An 18,183-nucleotide genomic window follows, 5' to 3' on the forward strand; every position below is an offset into this window, starting at 1 on the left:
TTTTTCCTCAGGGATTGTTGAAGTGGAGGACCCCTTTAAAAGAGATTTACACTTATATTAATCAGGGAAAACAGACTGATCATATAATCTGTAATATCCAGAGGGGGGGCTCGCTGCTGGATGGTACTACTCATTTAGAAAATTAGTATTTTAAAGGGCGCATTGCTTCAAGATGACTTCAAGTTGCCTTGTGAACACTATGAAAGGAGTTGCACACCGGAGGATGCTGGAAATGTGATGTTACATTGGACCCACTGAAGTTAATGGGTGACCATATAATAAGTAGCTGCACCCAGTCAACCCGACAGAGACACTGATCTCCACTCAGTGAATGGGGGGATGGAAACCGCTTCTATGATGTCCTTAACGGGCCACATGGACAATCCTTCTAAGTACATGTAGGCACATACTGTAAAAGGGAATCAGAGCCGGCAGTGTTCTCGGCTGCAGGATGCTTTACAAATACTGAAGCAACAAAAGAAAAAATAATATGGAGGCTGAACACGTCAGACAGTGTAAAATAAACCGCAATCCGTGCCCCAGCAGAATAGTAAAGCTGGCATCTTATGGGCTCTAGATCAAACCCAGGAATGCCAGCCTTATGGCACAGCTTGTGACTGCTTCCTCCATGTGGTGATGAAATCGGATTCAGGGGCACAGCTACACAGGGTCAGTGCCCTAAGGACTGTATAAGGGCTCATGCCCACAAGATTATTAAAGCTCTGCACAATCTCCGAGTTCAAGTAGAGATAAATAGCTGGCACCATGGCAGAGCCACTGCACGTGGTATTAAGCAGGTATTCCTCCCCTGTAATATGGCTGTGCACCATATAGCAGCACACAGAATGCCTACAGCTCCATCCATCCGGCTCAGTGTGTAGTCCTAACGGCAATTAAAGGGGCTGTCCAACATAAATGAAACATCAATGACAAACAGGAAACTGTGGGGGGAAAAAAATCATTAACTTTTTTTTTTTTACACACTTTTCTCGTCATTAAAATTCCATTAATGTCATTTATGGCAACAAATTTAAAGGGGTTGTCTGGGCTTTTACTATTGATGACCTATCCTTGGGATACGGGGAGACGCTGCCTGCAGTACGCACGTTCTCTCTTCCTGTCCGCTGCTGTATGTCTATGGTCAGCGGTGAGCAGGATGAGAGGCGGGAGACGGTACATGTACACTGCGTGCGCCTTCCCTTCATACGGCTGATCGTCAAGTGGGTGACAACCTCAGTGGGAGCCCTAATGGTGTTCATGCTGGATGTTACCAGAGGTGTACCTTGAAATTTCTATCCACCAATGCAAAATCTGTACAGAGGCCCCTTTCACTAGTGTCTTCTTATGTAGTAGAGAGGCTTTAGGTCTCTCTCAGGCTCCAGGTCCTGGTGCAACGGCCATCTCTGCACCTCCTATAGCTATATGTCTGGCAGTCACCCAGCTTTCCCATGAGTAAACCAATAGCTCGACAGAACAACAGTGGTGCAGGTTACATCACTGGGGCGAGACTATCAGTGGTGCAGGTTACATCACTGGGGCGTGACTATCGGTGGTGCAGGTTACATCACTGGGGCGTGACTATCAGTAGTGCAGGTTACATCCCTGGGGCGTGACTATCAGTGGTGCAGGTTACATCACTGGGGCGAGACTATCAGTAGTGCAGGTTACATCCCTGGGGCGTGACTATCAGTGGTGCAGGTTACATCCCTGGGGCGTGACCATCAGGGGTGCAGGTTACATCACTGGGGCGTGACCATCAGGGGTGCAGGTTACATCACTGGGGCGTGACTATCAGTGGTGCAGGTTATATCACTAGGGCACGACTACCAGGGGTGCAGGTTACATCACTGGGGCGTGACTATCAGTGGTGCAGGTTACATCACTGGGGCGTGACTATCAGTGGTGCAGGTTACATCACTGGGGCGTGACTATCAGGGGTGCAGGTTACATCACTGGGGCGTGACTATCAGTGGTGCAGGTTACATCACTGGGCGTTACTATCAGGGGTGCAGGTTACATCACTGGGGTGTGACTATCAGTGGTGCAGGTTACATCACCGGGGCATGACTATCAGTGGTGCAGGTTACATCACTGGGGCGTGACTATCAGTGGTGCAGGTTACATCACTGGGGCGTGACTATCAGTGGTGCAGGTTACATCACTGGGGCGTGACTATCAGTGGTGCAGGTTACATCACTGGGGCGTGACTATCAGTGGTGCAGGTTACATCACTAGGGCGTGACTATCAGTGGTGCAGGTTATATCACTAGGGCACGACTATCAGGGGTGCAGGTTACATCACTGGGGCGTGACTATCAGTGGTGCAGGTTACATCACTGGGGCGTGACTATCAGTGGTGCAGGTTACATCACTGGGGCGTGACTATCAGGGGTGCAGGTTACATCACTGCGGCGTGACTATCAGGGGTGCAGGTTACATCACTGGGGCGTGACTATTAGTGGTTACATCACTGGGGCGTGACTATTAGTGGTGCAGGTTACATCACTGGGGCATGACTATCGGTGGTGCAGGTTACATCACTGGGGCGTGACTATCAGTGGTGCAGGTTACATCACTGGGGCGTGACTATCAGTGGTGCAGGTTACATCACTGGGGCGTGACTATCAGTGGTTACATCACTGCGGCGTGACTATCAGTGGTTACATCACTGGGGCGTGACTATCAGTGGTGCACGTTACATCCCTGGGGCGTGACCATCAGGGGTGCAGGTTACATCACTGGGGCGTGACCATCAGGGGTGCAGGTTACATCACTGGGGCGTGACTATCAGTGGTGCAGGTTACATCACTAGGGCGTGACTATCAGTGGTGCAGGTTATATCACTAGGGCACGACTATCAGGGGTGCAGGTTACATCACTGGGGCGTGACTATCAGTGGTGCAGGTTACATCACTGGGGCGTGACTATCAGTGGTGCAGGTTACATCACTGGGGCGTGACTATCAGGGGTGCAGGTTACATCACTGGGGCGTGACTATCAGGGGTGCAGGTTACATCACTGGGCGTTACTATCAGGGGTGCAGGTTACATCACTGGGGCGTGACTATTAGTGGTGCAGGTTACATCACTGGGGTGTGACTATCAGTGGTGCAGGTTACATCACTGGGCATGACTATCAGTGGTGCAGGTTACATCACTGGGGCGTGACTATCAGTGGTGCAGGTTACATCACCGGGGCATGACTATCAGTGGTGCAGGTTTCATCACTGGGGCGTGACTATGAGTGGTGCAGGTTACATCACTGGGGCGTGACTATCAGTGGTGCAGGTTACATCACTAGGGCGTGACTATCAGTGGTGCAGGTTATATCACTAGGGCACGACTATCAGGGGTGCAGGTTACATCACTGGGGCGTGACTATCAGTGGTGCAGGTTACATCACTGGGGCGTGACTATCAGTGGTGCAGGTTACATCACTGGGGCGTGACTATCAGGGGTGCAGGTTACATCACTGGGGCGTGACTATCAGTGGTGCAGGTTACATCACTGGGCGTGACTATCAGTGGTGCAGGTTACATCACTGGGCGTTACTATCAGGGGTGCAGGTTACATCACTGGGCGTTACTATCAGGGGTGCAGGTTACATCACTGGGGCATGACTATCGGTGGTGCAGGTTACATCACTGGGGTGTGACTATCAGGGGTGCAGGTTACATCACTGGGGCGTGACTATCAGTGGTGCAGGTTACATCACTGGGGCATGACTATCAGTGGTGCAGGTTACATCACTGGGGCATGACTATCAGTGGTGCAGGTTACATCACTGCGGCGTGACTATCAGGGGTGCAGGTTACATCACTGGGGCATAACTATCAGGGGTGCAGGTTACATCACTGGAGCGAGACTATCAGTGGTGCAGGTTACATCACTGGGGCGTGACTATCAGTGGTGCAGGTTACATCACTGGGGCGTGACTATCAGTGGTGCAGGTTACATCACTGGGGCGTGACTATCAGTGGTGCAGGTTACATCACTCGGGCGTGACTATCAGTGGTGCAGGTTACATCACTCGGGCACGACTATCAGGGGTGCAGGTTACATCACTGGGGCGTGACTATCAGTGGTGCAGGTTACATCACTGGGGCGTGACTATCAGTGGTGCAGGTTACATCACTGGGGCGTGACTATCAGGGGTGCAGGTTACATCACTGCGGCGTGACTATCAGGGGTGCAGGTTACATCACTGGGGCGTGACTATTAGTGGTTACATCACTGGGGCGTGACTATTAGTGGTGCAGGTTACATCACTGGGGCATGACTATCGGTGGTGCAGGTTACATCACTGGGGCGTGACTATCAGGGGTGCAGGTTACATCACTGGGGCGTGACTATCAGTGGTGCAGGTTACATCACTGGGGCGTGACTATCAGTGGTTACATCACTGCGGCGTGACTATCAGTGGTTACATCACTGGGGCGTGACTATCAGTGGTGCAGGTTACATCCCTGGGGCGTGACCATCAGGGGTGCAGGTTACATCACTGGGGCGTGACCATCAGGGGTGCAGGTTACATCACTGGGGCGTGACTATCAGTGGTGCAGGTTACATCACTAGGGCGTGACTATCAGTGGTGCAGGTTATATCACTAGGGCACGACTATCAGTGGTGCAGGTTATATCACTAGGGCACGACTATCAGGGGTGCAGGTTACATCACTGGGGCGTGACTATCAGTGGTGCAGGTTACATCACTGGGGCGTGACTATCAGTGGTGCAGGTTACATCACTGGGGCGTGACTATCAGGGGTGCAGGTTACATCACTGGGGCGTGACTATCAGGGGTGCAGGTTACATCACTGGGCGTTACTATCAGGGGTGCAGGTTACATCACTGGGGTGTGACTATCAGTGGTGCAGGTTACATCACTGGGCATGACTATCAGTGGTGCAGGTTACATCACTGGGGCGTGACTATCAGTGGTGCAGGTTATATCACTAGGGCATGACTATCAGTGGTGCAGGTTACATCACTGGGGCGTGACTATCAGTGGTGCAGGTTACATCACTGGGGCGTGACTATCAGTGGTGCAGGTTACATCACTAGGGCGTGACTATCAGTGGTGCAGGTTATATCACTAGGGCACGACTATCAGGGGTGCAGGTTACATCACTGGGGCGTGACTATCAGTGGTGCAGGTTACATCACTGGGGCGTGACTATCAGTGGTGCAGGTTACATCACTGGGGCGTGACTATCAGGGGTGCAGGTTACATCACTGGGGCGTGACTATCAGTGGTGCAGGTTACATCACTGGGCGTGACTATCAGTGGTGCAGGTTACATCACTGGGCGTGACTATCAGTGGTGCAGGTTACATCACTGGGCGTTACTATCAGGGGTGCAGGTTACATCACTGGGCGTTACTATCAGGGGTGCAGGTTACATCACTGGGGCATGACTATCGGTGGTGCAGGTTACATCACTGGGGTGTGACTATCAGGGGTGCAGGTTACATCACTGGGGCGTGACTATCAGTGGTGCAGGTTACATCACTGGGGCATGACTATCAGTGGTGCAGGTTACATCACTGGGGCATGACTATCAGTGGTGCAGGTTACATCACTGCGGCGTGACTATCAGGGGTGCAGGTTACATCACTGGGGCATAACTATCAGGGGTGCAGGTTACATCACTGGAGCGAGACTATCAGTGGTGCAGGTTACATCACTGGGGCGTGACTATCAGTGGTGCAGGTTACATCACTGGGGCGTGACTATCAGTGGTGCAGGTTACATCACTGAGGCGTGACTATCAGTGGTTACATCACTGCGGCGTGACTATCAGTGGTTACATCACTGGGGCGTGACTATCAGTGGTGCAGGTTACATCACTGGAGCGAGACTATTAGTGGTGCAGGTTACATCACTGGGGCATGACTATCGGTGGTGCAGGTTACATCACTGGGGCGTGACTATCAGTGGTGCAGGTTACATCACTGGGGCGTGACTATCAGTGGTGCAGGTTACATCACTGGGGCGTGACTATCAGTAGTGCAGGTTACATCACTGGGGCGTGACTATCAGTAGTGCAGGTTACATCACTGGGGCGTGACTATCAGTGGTGCAGGTTACATCACTGGGGCGTGACTATCAGTGGTGCAGGTTACATCACTCTGGTGTGAGTCACGGCTGCACACAGTCTACACTCAGGTGTGCCCACTGAACTACTGCAAGGCACCTGATGCCCCCAGACACACAAAGGTTTAATATCAGCAGACCACTGCTTAGATAGCACGTTCTGCTGCCCGGAAACGGTAATTTCGATGTTTGCACGAACGACAGTGTCAACGAGTGAAACGCTCGTTCACTGGATAACTGACTGCACCTTTAGGCTACATGCACACGACCGTATGTGTTTTGCGGTCTGCAAAAAAAAAAAAAAAAACGGGTGCCATCCGTTTTTTTTTTTTTTGCGGATCAATTGTAACAACGCCTAAAACGGACATGTTCTATTTTTTTAGCGGGGCTACGGAACGGACATACTGATGCAGGCAGCACACGGTGTGCTGTCCGCATTTTTTGCAGACCCATTGAAATGAATGGGTCCGCATCCTATCTGCAAAAAAAACTGAACGGACACGGAAACAAACAACGTTCGTGTGCATGCTGCCTAAAACTAGGAGATTGATAAATCCAAGTTTAGATTGTAAACTCCATTGAAGACAGCAAGCGATGATAATGTCTGTAATGCGCTGCGGAATATGTCAGCGCTATGTAAGTGAGTAAAATAAAGAAATTTGGCCTTAAAGATGTGGTACGTTTTTCAGTTTCATCTTTGCATTTCAAAAGCCGTACCTCTTTTTTATTGACACAGACATAGGAGGTCTTGTTTCATGCAGAGGGCACCATGTAAGGGTCCATTCACACGTCCGTATGTGTTTTGTGTATCCGCAAAACACGGACACCGGCAATGTGCGTTCTGCATTTTGCGGACCGCACATCGCCGACACTCTCATAGAAAATGCCTTTTCTTGTCCGCAATTGTGGACAAGAATAGGGCATGTTCTATTTTTTTGCGGAACGGAAGTGCGGATGAGGACAGCACATTCCGGCCCCATTGAAAATGAATAGGTCCGCACCTGTTTCGCAAAGTTGCAGAACCGATGCGGACCTATTTTGCGGACGTGTAAATGGACCCTAAGACTACATGCACTAGGGGCATGGAGTTCTGCCAATTCCAACCCAGATGTATGGGAAGGTCATAGAAATGTCTGCTGCATGTCATTTATACACATATACTACTCGAGGGGATATCAAATATTTAACATCCCTTTAAGGGATTAATATTTGTGAGTTTATAATGTATCGGTATTTATCTGTATGCAAATACTTTATAGGTGATAATGTTCAAGCCCTGGGGTCCTTCTATGTATTGGGGTCACCTAGTACCCAATGCCATCACTGGAGACGTAATCATGCCATGGTCACTAGAACCTGAAGCTAATCAATGACCAGGATCGAAGGTTCCTCCGTCTCAGAATGGGCTTTTTTTTACAGCGCCGTAAAACGGTTGATCATTAAAGGGAACATAAACCTTTGCAAACACAAAGAGGCAGAAGTGCCGCTCAGAACACGCGGCCTCTTTGGCTTTCATCTGCTCTACTCAGACTTTGGAGCGTGTGAAGGACGGGTCTATGGAAAGTATACGGGATTGATGATGCACTCGCCAGATCCGACATTTTAGTTGCCAGATTTTTGACCATTCCTCTAGTTTTCCTAAGTCCTTTTCCATTTGGTGTATCCCTCCAGGAACATCAACCCTGTTACAAATCTTTGTGTCATCAGCAAAAAGACACACCTTACCATCGAGGCCTTCTGCAATTTCGCTGATAAAGATATTAAACAATATGGGTCCCAGAACAGATCCCTGAGGTACCCCACTGGTAACAAGACCTTGGTCTGAATATACTCCATTGACTACAACCCTCTGTTGCCTGTCCCTCAGCCACTGCCTAATCCATTCAACAATATGGGAGTCCAAGCCCAAAGACTGCACTTTATTGATAAGCCTTCTATGTGGGACAGTATCAAAAGCCTTACTAAAGTCTAGATAAGCGATGTCTACTGCACCTCCTCCATCTATTATTTTAGTCACCCAATCAAAAAAATCAATAAGATTAGTTTGACATGATCTCCCTGAAGTAAACCCATGCTGTTTTTCATCTTTCAATCCATGGGATTTTAGATGTTCCACAATCCTCTCCTTAAGTATGGTTTCCATTAATTTCCCCACTATTGATGTCAGGCTTACTGGCCTATAGTTGCCTGATTCCTCCTTACTACCTTTCTTGTGAATGGGCACAACATTTGCTAATTTCCAATCTTCTGGGACGACTCCTGTTGCCAGTGATTGGTTAAATAAATCTGTTAATGGTTTTGCTAGTTCACCGCTGAGCTCTTTTAATAGCTTTGGGTGTATCCCATCAGGCCCCTGTGACTTATTTGTATTAATTTTAGACAGTTGACTTAGAACCTCTGTAAAGACATATGCATCAAAAGATTCATTAGTCTTCCTTCCTAACTGAGGTCCTTTTCCTTAATTTTCCTTTGTAAAAACTGAACAGAAGTATTCATTGAGGCAGTCAGCTAGTTCTTTATCTTCTTCCATATACCTTCCTTCTTTTGTTTTTAAATTTTGTAATTCCTTGTTTTAGTTTCTTTTTTTCATTTATGTATCTGAAGAATGCCTTATCGCCTTTTTTCCCTGACTGAGCTAATTTCTCTTCTGCCTGTGCTTTAGAAGCTCTTATAACTTGTTTGGCCTCTTTCTGCCTAATCTTATAAATTTGCCTGTCATCCTTATTTTTATAATTCCTAAATGCTATCTTTTTGTTTTTAATGATTTTGGCCACTTCTGCTGAGTACCACAGTGGTCTCTTCCTTTTTTTGCTTTTACTGACAAGCCTAATGCAATTTTCTGTTGCCTTCAATAGTGCCACTTTTAAGTAGTCCCATTTCTCCTGGACTCCAATGAAACTGTTCCAGTCTGATAGGGACTCGTGTACCACTAATCTAATTTTAGAAAAGTCAGTTTTTCTAAAATCTAAAACATTTGTTTTTGTGTGGTGTGACTCAGTCACTGTACTTATAGTAAACCACACTGACTGGTGATCACTAGATCCCAAGCTTTCCCCTACAGTAATATCAGATACCAAATTCCCATTTGTGAATACTAAATCTAAAATGGCCTCCTGCCGGGTTGGCTCCTCCACTACTTGCTGTAGAGATAATCCCAGTAGGGAATTTAGAATATCTGTACTCCTGGCAGAACTAGCTATTTTAGTTTTCCAGTTTACATCAGGAAGATTGAAGTCTCCCATAATGATAACTTCCCCCTTTAATGTCATTTTAGCAGTGCTGATGCCTTCTCAAACAGCCGATTGGTGAGGAACCCGGGTGTCGGACCCCCACCGATCACATACTGATGATCTATCGAGAGAATAGGTTATCATTTAAAAAGCTGTTCACAATATACAGGGGAAAATATAAGAAAAATGCTGTTTTATAGGCAAAAAACGGAATAAAAGGCAATAAGTTAACAATGAATACTATAAGGCAATTTTCTTTTTATAAATGTACCTGCCTTTTTATATATGATCCCATTGATAGAAGTTTTCATCTTCACCGCAGTCAACATATTAAACCGCTGGTAAAACTGCAGGAGGAGTGTCTGCAAGATGGTGACTACAAAGAGAGCGAGTGCAAGCAGATAGCCAGTGCTGTCCCCCTCCGAGCGGTCCTCACAGAACGCAATCATTTTCCTATGGACAAACACGGATGAGAACCTTAGGCTAATATAATCTGAAAAAGCAGAGCTGCAATGTAAAGTAGAGTGGAAAGCCACAGCAGTGGCCCAAGTATCCGATATTCGTTAAAGCAAATTTTAAACTTTCTCAGACTCCATTCAGGCTACTTTCACACTTGCGTTTTTGCTGGATCCGGCAGGGATCAGCAAAAATGCTTCCATTACTGATAATACAACTGGCTACATCCGTTATGAACGGATCCGGTTGTATTATCTTTAACATACCCAAGACGGATCAGTCATAAACTCCATTGAAAGTCAATGGGGGACGGATCAGTTTTCTATTGTGTCAGAGAGAACGGATCCGTCCCCATTGACTTGCATTGTGGGTCATGGTGGATCCATTTTGCTCTGCGTCCCTGGACGGAAAGCAAACTGCAATTCACCTTTTACCAGTAAACGAAGCGTGAACGAATTTCAAAATATGAAATTCGCTCATCTCTAAATGAGACCCTATAACGGATCTCAATACTGGAAAATATTAACGCCACTGTGAAAGTAGCCTTAGACAGTCTGGCTAAGGTGCAGTCACTGATCATAGCAACGCTCTAGGGGAGGTTTCACACTACCTTTTATTCTTCAATGCAATTTTTTTGTCTTTTTTTTTTTTTTTGAGAAAAACAACATTGCTGCTAAATGTTACATGTTGCTAAATATTAAATGATAAAAGACCGAGGCATGCTCTGAGTGTGGATTTTCAGGACTTTTTCCATAGACTTCCCTATAGGAAAAAAATGTCTTAAAGGGATTCTGTCACCAGTTTTAACCCCCTCCAGATAAAAATATGGTTATGTTCAGGGAGCTTTACTAATTCCTACTGTGGTCTTATAAATGTAATCTGTAGGGTCATTTTGCCTAAAAAACGCTATTACTAACTTGTCATTCATAAAAATAAGGTGCCCAAGGGGATGTAAATGGATCCAAGCTGCCGCCCGCACCCGCCGCCGTTCGTGCCCAGCGCCGCCTTTCCTGACCTCGGCGCCACCTCATAATCCTGTGTGACGCCTCCGGCTCTCCCTCCCCCTCCTTCTGCTCTAACATCTCGCGCGTGCGCACAGGCCTCTGCCTGATGCGCCCGTGCGGACTTCTCCGTTCGGCTTCATGGAGCGAAGTGCGCATGCGCCGGCACTTCGCTCAACCTCCCGATGACCTGCACACTCGCTCCATGAAGCCGAACGGAGAAGTCCGCACGGGCGCATCAGGCAGAGGCCTGTGCGCACGCGCAAGATGTTAGAGCAGAAGGAGGGGGGAGGGAGGGAGAGCCGGAGGTGTCACACAGGATTATGAGGCAGCGCTGAGGTCAGGAAAGGCGGAGCTGGGCACGAACGGCGGCGGGTGCGGGCGGCAGCTTGGATCCATTTACATCCCCTTGGGCACCTTATTTTTATGAATGACAGGTTAGTAATAGCGTTTTTTAGGCAAAATGACCCTACAGATTACATTTATAAGACCACATTAGGAATCAGTAAAGCTCCCTGAACATAACCATATTTTTATCTGGAGGGGGTTAAAACTGGTGACAGAATCCCTTTAAAAATGCTAAATGTTAAAACGTTGTGGAACTATAAAACACCACAAAAAAACAGCTGTAGAAAACATGAATTATACAGCATTTTTAGGGATTAGCTCTTTAAAGGGAACCTGTCATCAACGTTCTGCTGACATCACTGAGGGCAGCATAAAATAGTGACAAAAATGCTGATGTCAGCGGGGTGTCACTCATGAGCTAAAAGTAAGAGGTTGCTGAGAACCAGCATCATAATCATTGCAGCTCAGGCCTTGAAAAGAGTCACATCTACCTGAGAAGAGTCCTGGTTATTCATATTCTCCTGCTCTCCCCGACTATCTGCTGATGATTGGCAGTTCTCTCCTAGACAGAAAGGGAGAAAACTCGGTAGAAGACTGTCAGTCATCAGCAGGTGGGCAGGAGAGCAGGAAGTCATGAATAACCAGGACTCTTCTCAGGTGGCCAGGACTCTTTTCCAGGCCCAGTCTGCAATGATTGTGATGTTGGTTCTCAACAACCACTTACTTTTAACTTATAAATGACAGACTGCTGAAATCAACTCACCTCACTTGAAAGTTAATACAAGGCACTTCCTAATGTATTGTGATTGTCCATATTTAGGGATGAGCGAACCCGAACTGTATAGTTCGGGTTCGTACCGAATTTTGGGGTGTCCGTGACACGGACCCGAACCCGGACATTTTCGTAAAAGTCCGGGTTCGGGTTCGGTGTTCGTCGCTTTCTTCGCGCTTTTGTGACGCTTTCTTGGCGCTTTTTGAAAGGCTGCAAAGCAGCCAATCAACAAGCGTCATACTACTTGCCCCAAGAGGCCATCACAGCCATGCCTACTATTGGCATGGCTGTGATTGGCCAGAGCACCATGTGACCCAGCCTCTATTTAAGCTGGAGTCACATAGCGCCGCCCGTCACTCTGCTCTGATTAGCGTAGGGAGAGGTTGCGGCTGCGACAGTAGGGCGAGATTAGGCAGATTAACTCCTCCAAAGGACTTGATTAACTGATCGATCTGCAGCTGTGGATCATTGAGCTGCTGATCCTCAATTGCTCACTGTTTTTAGGCTGCACAGACCGTTTGTCAGTCTCATTTTTCTGGGGTGATCGGCGGCCATTTTGTGTCTTGTGGTGCGCCAGCACAAGCTGCGACCAAGTGCATTTAACCCTCAATGGTGTGGTTGTTTTTTGGCTAAAGCCTACATCAGGGTGAAGCTGTGACACCAAGTGCATTTAACCAGCAATAGTCTGTTCATTTTTTGGCCATATCCCAGTCTAATTCTGTCACTAAATCCATACCGGTCACCCAGCGCCTAAATACTAGGCCTCAAATTTATATCCAGCTAAATCTGTCCCTAGTGCTGTAGCTGGGCGAGTTATTTAGTGTCCGTTCAAGCACATTTCTTGTTCTGGGTTGAAATACAATTCCCAATTTAGCAATTTCATAATTTAGTGGTTCCTGCTATATCAGAGCTCTTTGAAATCTATCCCAAAAAGGGTATATAATATTGAAGGTGCACATAGGGTCATTCAGAGTAACTTCACACACACCCGCTACTGTGTATTTCCAAGTCTAATTCTGTCACTAAATCCATACCGGTGACCCAGCGCCTAAATACTAGGCCTCAAATTTAATTCCCTCTAAATCTCTCGTTACCCACCGCTGTACTGTTGTTGCTGGGCAAGATATTTAGTGTCCGTCAAAGCACATTTTTTGTTCTGGGTTGAAGTACAATTCCCAATTTAGCAATTTCATAATTTAGTGGTTTCTGCTATATCAGAGCTATTTGAAATCTATCCCAAAAAGGGTATATAATATTGAAGGTGCACATAGGGTCATTCAGAATAACTTCACACACACCCGCTACTGTGTATTTCCAAGTCTAATTCTGTCACTAAACCCATACCTGTCACCCAGCGCCTAAATACTAGGCCTCAAATTTAAATCCCTCTAAATCTCTCGTTACCGTTGTCCTGTTGTAGCTGGGAAAGTTATTTAGTGCCCGTCAAAGCACATTTTTTGTTCTGGGTTGAAGTACAATTCCCAATTTAGCAATTTCATAATTTAGTGGTTCCTGCTATATCAGAGCTATTTGAAATCTATCCCAAAAAGGGTATATAATATTGAAGGTGCACATAGGGTCATTCAGAATAACTTCACACACACCCGCTACTGTGTATTTCCAAGTCTAATTCTGTCACTAAATCCATACCGGTGACCCAGCGCCTAAATACTAGGCCTCAAATTTAATTCCCTCTAAATCTCTCGTTACCCACCGGTGTACTGTTGTTGCTGGGCAAGATATTTAGTGTCCGTCAAAGCACATTTTTTGTTCTGGGTTGAAGTACAATTCCCAATTTAGCAATTTCATAATTTAGTGGTTTCTGCTATATCAGAGCTATTTGAAATCTATCCCTAAAAGGGTATATAATATTGAAGGTGCACATAGGGTCATTCAGAATAACTTCACACACACCCGCTACTGTGTATTTCCAAGTCTAATTCTGTCACTAAACCCATACCTGTCACCCAGCGCCTAAATACTAGGCCTCAAATTTAAATCCCTCTAAATCTCTCGTTACCGTTGTCCTGTTGTAGCTGGGAAAGTTATTTAGTGCCCGTCAAAGCACATTTTTTGTTCTGGGTTGAAGTACAATTCCCAATTTAGCAATTTCATAATTTAGTGGTTCCTGCTATATCAGAGCTATTTGAAATCTATCCCAAAAAGGGTATATAATATTGAAGGTGCACATTGGGTCATTCAGAATAACTTCACACACACGCTTCTGTGCATTTCCAAGTCTAATTCTGTCACTAAATCCATACCGGTGACCCAGCGCCTAAATACTAGGCCTCAAATTTAATTCCCTCTAAATCTCTCGTTACCCACCGCTGTACTGTTGTTGCTGGGCAAGATATTTAGTGTCCGTCAAAGCACATTTTTTGTTCTGGGTTGAAGTACAATTCCCAATTTAGCAATTTCATAATTTAGTGGTTTCTGCTATATCAGAGCTATTTGAAATCTATCCCTAAAAGGGTATATAATATTGAAGGTGCACATAGGGTCATTCAGAATAACTTCACACACACCCGCTACTGTGTATTTCCAAGTCTAATTCTGTCACTAAATCCATACCGGTGACCCAGCGCCTAAATACTAGGCCTCAAATTTAATTCCCTCTAAATCTCTCGTTACCCACCGTTGTACTGTTGTTGCTGGGCAAGATATTTAGTGTCCGTCAAAGCACATTTTTTGTTCTGGGTTGAAGTACAATTCCCAATTTAGCAATTTCATAATTTAGTGGTTTCTGCTATATCAGAGCTATTTGAAATCTATCCCTAAAAGGGTATATAATATTCAAGGTGCACATTGGGTCATTCAGAATAACTTCACACACACACGCTTCTGTGCATTTCCAAGTCTAATTCTGTCACTAAATCCATACCGGTCACCCAGCGCCTAAATACTAGGCCTCAAATTTATATCCCGCTGAATTTGAATACAATACATTGGGCCAAATAATATATTTGTTGTTGTGGTGAACCATAACAATGAGAAAAACATCTAGTAAGGGACGCGGACGTGGACATGGTCGTGGTGGTGTTAGTGGACCCTCTGGTGCTGGGAGAGGACGTGGCCGTTCTGCCACATCCACACGTCCTAGTGTACCAACTACCTCAGGTCCCAGTAGCCGCCAGAATTTACAGCGATATATGGTGGGGCCCAATGCCGTTCTAAGGATGGTAAGGCCTGAGCAGGTACAGGCATTAGTCAATTGGGTGGCCGACAGTGGATCCAGCACGTTCACATTATCTCCCACCCAGTCTTCTGCAGAAAGCGCACAGATGGCGCCTGAAAACCAACCCCATCAGTCTGTCACATCACCCCCATGCATACCAGGGAAACTGTCTCAGCCTCAAGTTATGCAGCAGTCTCTTATGCTGTTTGAAGACTCCGCTGGCAGGGTTTCCCAAGGGCATCCACCTAGCCCTTCCCCAGCGGTGAAAGACATAGAATGCACTGACGCACAACCACTTATGTTTCCTGATGATGAGGACATGGGAATACCACCTCAGCATGTCTCTGATGATGACGAAACACAGGTGCCAACTGCTGCGTCTTTCTGCAGTGTGCAGACTGAACAGGAGGTCAGGGATCAAGACTGGGTGGAAGACGATGCAGGGGACGATGAGGTCCTAGACCCCACATGGAATGAAGGTCGTGCCACTGACTTTCACAGTTCGGAGGAAGAGGCAGTGGTGAGACCGAGCCAACAGCGTAGCAAAAGAGGGAGCAGTGGGCAAAAGCAGAACACCCGCCGCCAAGAGACTCCGCCTGCTACTGACCGCCGCCATCTGGGACCGAGCACCCCAAAGGCAGCTTCAAGGAGTTCCCTGGCATGGCACTTCTTCAAACAATGTGCTGACGACAAGACCCGAGTGGTTTGCACGCTGTGCCATCAGAGCCTGAAGCGAGGCATTAACGTTCTGAACCTGAGCACAACCTGCATGACCAGGCACCTGCATGCAAAGCATGAACTGCAGTGGAGTAAACACCTTAAAACCAAGGAAGTCACTCAGGCTCCCCCTGCTACCTCTTCTGCTGCTGCCGCCTCGGCCTATTCTGCTGCTGCCGCCTCGGCCTCTTCCTCCGCCTCTGGAGGAACGTTGGCACCTGCCGCCCAGCAAACAGGGGATGTACCACCAACACCACCACCACCACCTCCGTCACCAAGCGTCTCAACCATGTCACACGCCAGCGTTCAGCTCTCCATCTCACAAACATTTGATAGAAAGCGTAAATTCCCACCTAGCCACCCTCGATCCCTGGCCCTGAATGCCAGCATTTCTAAACTACTGGCCTATGAAATGCTGTCATTTAGGCTGGTGGACACAGACAGCTTCAAACAGCTCATGTCGCTTGCTGTCCCACAGTATGTTGTTCCCAGCCGGCACTACTTCTCCAAGAGAGCCGTGCCTTCCCTGCACAACCAAGTATCCGATAAAATCAAGTGTGCACTGCGCAACGCCATCTGTAGCAAGGTCCACCTAACCACAGATACGTGGACCAGTAAGCACGGCCAGGGACGCTATATCTCCCTAACTGCACACTGGGTAAATGTAGTGGCAGCTGGGCCCCAGGCGGAGAGCTGTTTGGCGCACGTCCTTCCGCCGCCAAGGATCGCAGGGCAACATTCTTTGCCTCCTGTTGCCACCTCCTCCTTCTCGGCTTCCTCCTCCTCTTCTTCCACCTGCTCATCCAGTCAGCCACACACCTTCACCACCAACTTCAGCACAGCCCGGGGTAAACGTCAGCAGGCCATTCTGAAACTCATATGTTTGGGGGACAGGCCCCACACCGCACAGGAGTTGTGGCGGGGTATAGAACAACAGACCGACGAGTGGTTGCTGCCGGTGAGCCTCAAGCCCGGCCTGGTGGTGTGTGATAATGGGCGAAATCTCGTTGCAGCTCTGGGACTAGCCAATTTGACGCACATCCCTTGCTTGGCGCATGTGCTGAATTTGGTGGTGCAGAAGTTCATTCACAACTACCCCGACATGTCAGAGCTGCTGCATAAAGTGCGGGCCGTCTGTTCGCGCTTCCGGCGTTCACATCCTGCTGCTGCTCGCCTGTCTGCGCTACAGCGTAACTTCGGCCTTCCCGCTCACCGCCTCATATGCGACGTGCCCACCAGGTGGAACTCCACCTTGCACATGCTGGACAGACTGTGCGAGCAGCAGCAGGCCATAGTGGAGTTTCAGCTGCAGCACGCACGGGTCAGTCGCACTACAGAACAGCACCACTTCACCACCAATGACTGGGCCTCCATGCGAGACCTGTGTGCCCTGTTGCGCTGTTTCGAGTACTCCACCAACATGGCCAGTGGCGATGACACCGTTATCAGCGTTACAATACCACTTCTATGTCTCCTTGAGAAAACACTTAGGGCGATGATGGAAGAGGAGGTGGCCCAGGAGGAGGAGGAGGAGGAGGAGGAAGAGGGGTCATTTTTAGCACTTTCAGGCCAGTCTCTTCGAAGTGACTCAGAGGGAGGTTTTTGGCAACAGCAGAGGCCAGGTACAAATGTGGCCAGCCAGGGCCCACTACTGGAGGACGAGGAGGACGAGGATGAGGAGGAGGTGGAGGAGGATGAGGATGAAGCATGGTCACAGCGGGGTGGCACCCAACGCAGCTCGGGTCCATCACTGGTGCGTGGCTGGGGGGAAAGGCAGGACGATGACGATACGCCTCCCACAGAGGACAGCTTGTCCTTATCCCTGGGCAGCCTGGCACACATGAGCGACTACATGCTGCAGTGCCTGCGCAACGACAGCAGAGTTGCCCACATTTTAACCTGTGCGGACTACTGGGTTGCCACCCTGCTGGATCCACGCTACAAAGACAATGTGCCCACCTTACTTCCTGCACTGGAGCGTGATAGGAAGATGCGCGAGTACAAGCGCACGTTGGTAGACACGCTACTGAGAGCATTCCCAAATGTCACAGGGGAACAAGTGGAAGCCCAAGGCCAAGGCAGAGGAGGAGCAAGAGGTCGCCAAGGCAGCTGTGTCACGGCCAGCTCCTCTGAGGGCAGGGTTAGCATGGCAGAGATGTGGAAAACTTTTGTCAACACGCCACAGCTAACTGCACCACCACCTGATACGCAACGTGTTAGCAGGAGGCAACATTTCACTAACATGGTGGAACAGTACGTGTGCACACCCCTCCACGTACTGACTGATGGTTCGGCCCCATTCAACTTCTGGGTCTCTAAATTGTCCACGTGGCCAGAGCTAGCCTTTTATGCCTGGTTCATTTTTATGAACGTCAGCTTGTCCACAT

The 18,183-nt window shown here is 48.1% G+C and overlaps 1 protein-coding gene across 1 annotated transcript in view; it reads right to left on the reverse strand.

Annotated features, from left to right (window-relative positions):
* LOC122930872 (multidrug resistance-associated protein 1-like) overlaps positions 1–18,183 on the reverse strand; it is a 107,246-nt gene that overhangs the window by 66,891 nt on the left and 22,172 nt on the right. Inside the window, exon 5 of the mRNA XM_044284542.1 lies at positions 9,600–9,777. Coding sequence (XP_044140477.1) covers positions 9,600–9,777 — 178 coding nt within the window. The remainder of the gene's footprint in view (positions 1–9,599; positions 9,778–18,183) is intronic.

Source organism: Bufo gargarizans, chromosome 3, assembly GCF_014858855.1.
Source record: "Bufo gargarizans isolate SCDJY-AF-19 chromosome 3, ASM1485885v1, whole genome shotgun sequence".
NCBI lineage: Eukaryota > Metazoa > Chordata > Amphibia > Anura > Bufonidae > Bufo > Bufo gargarizans.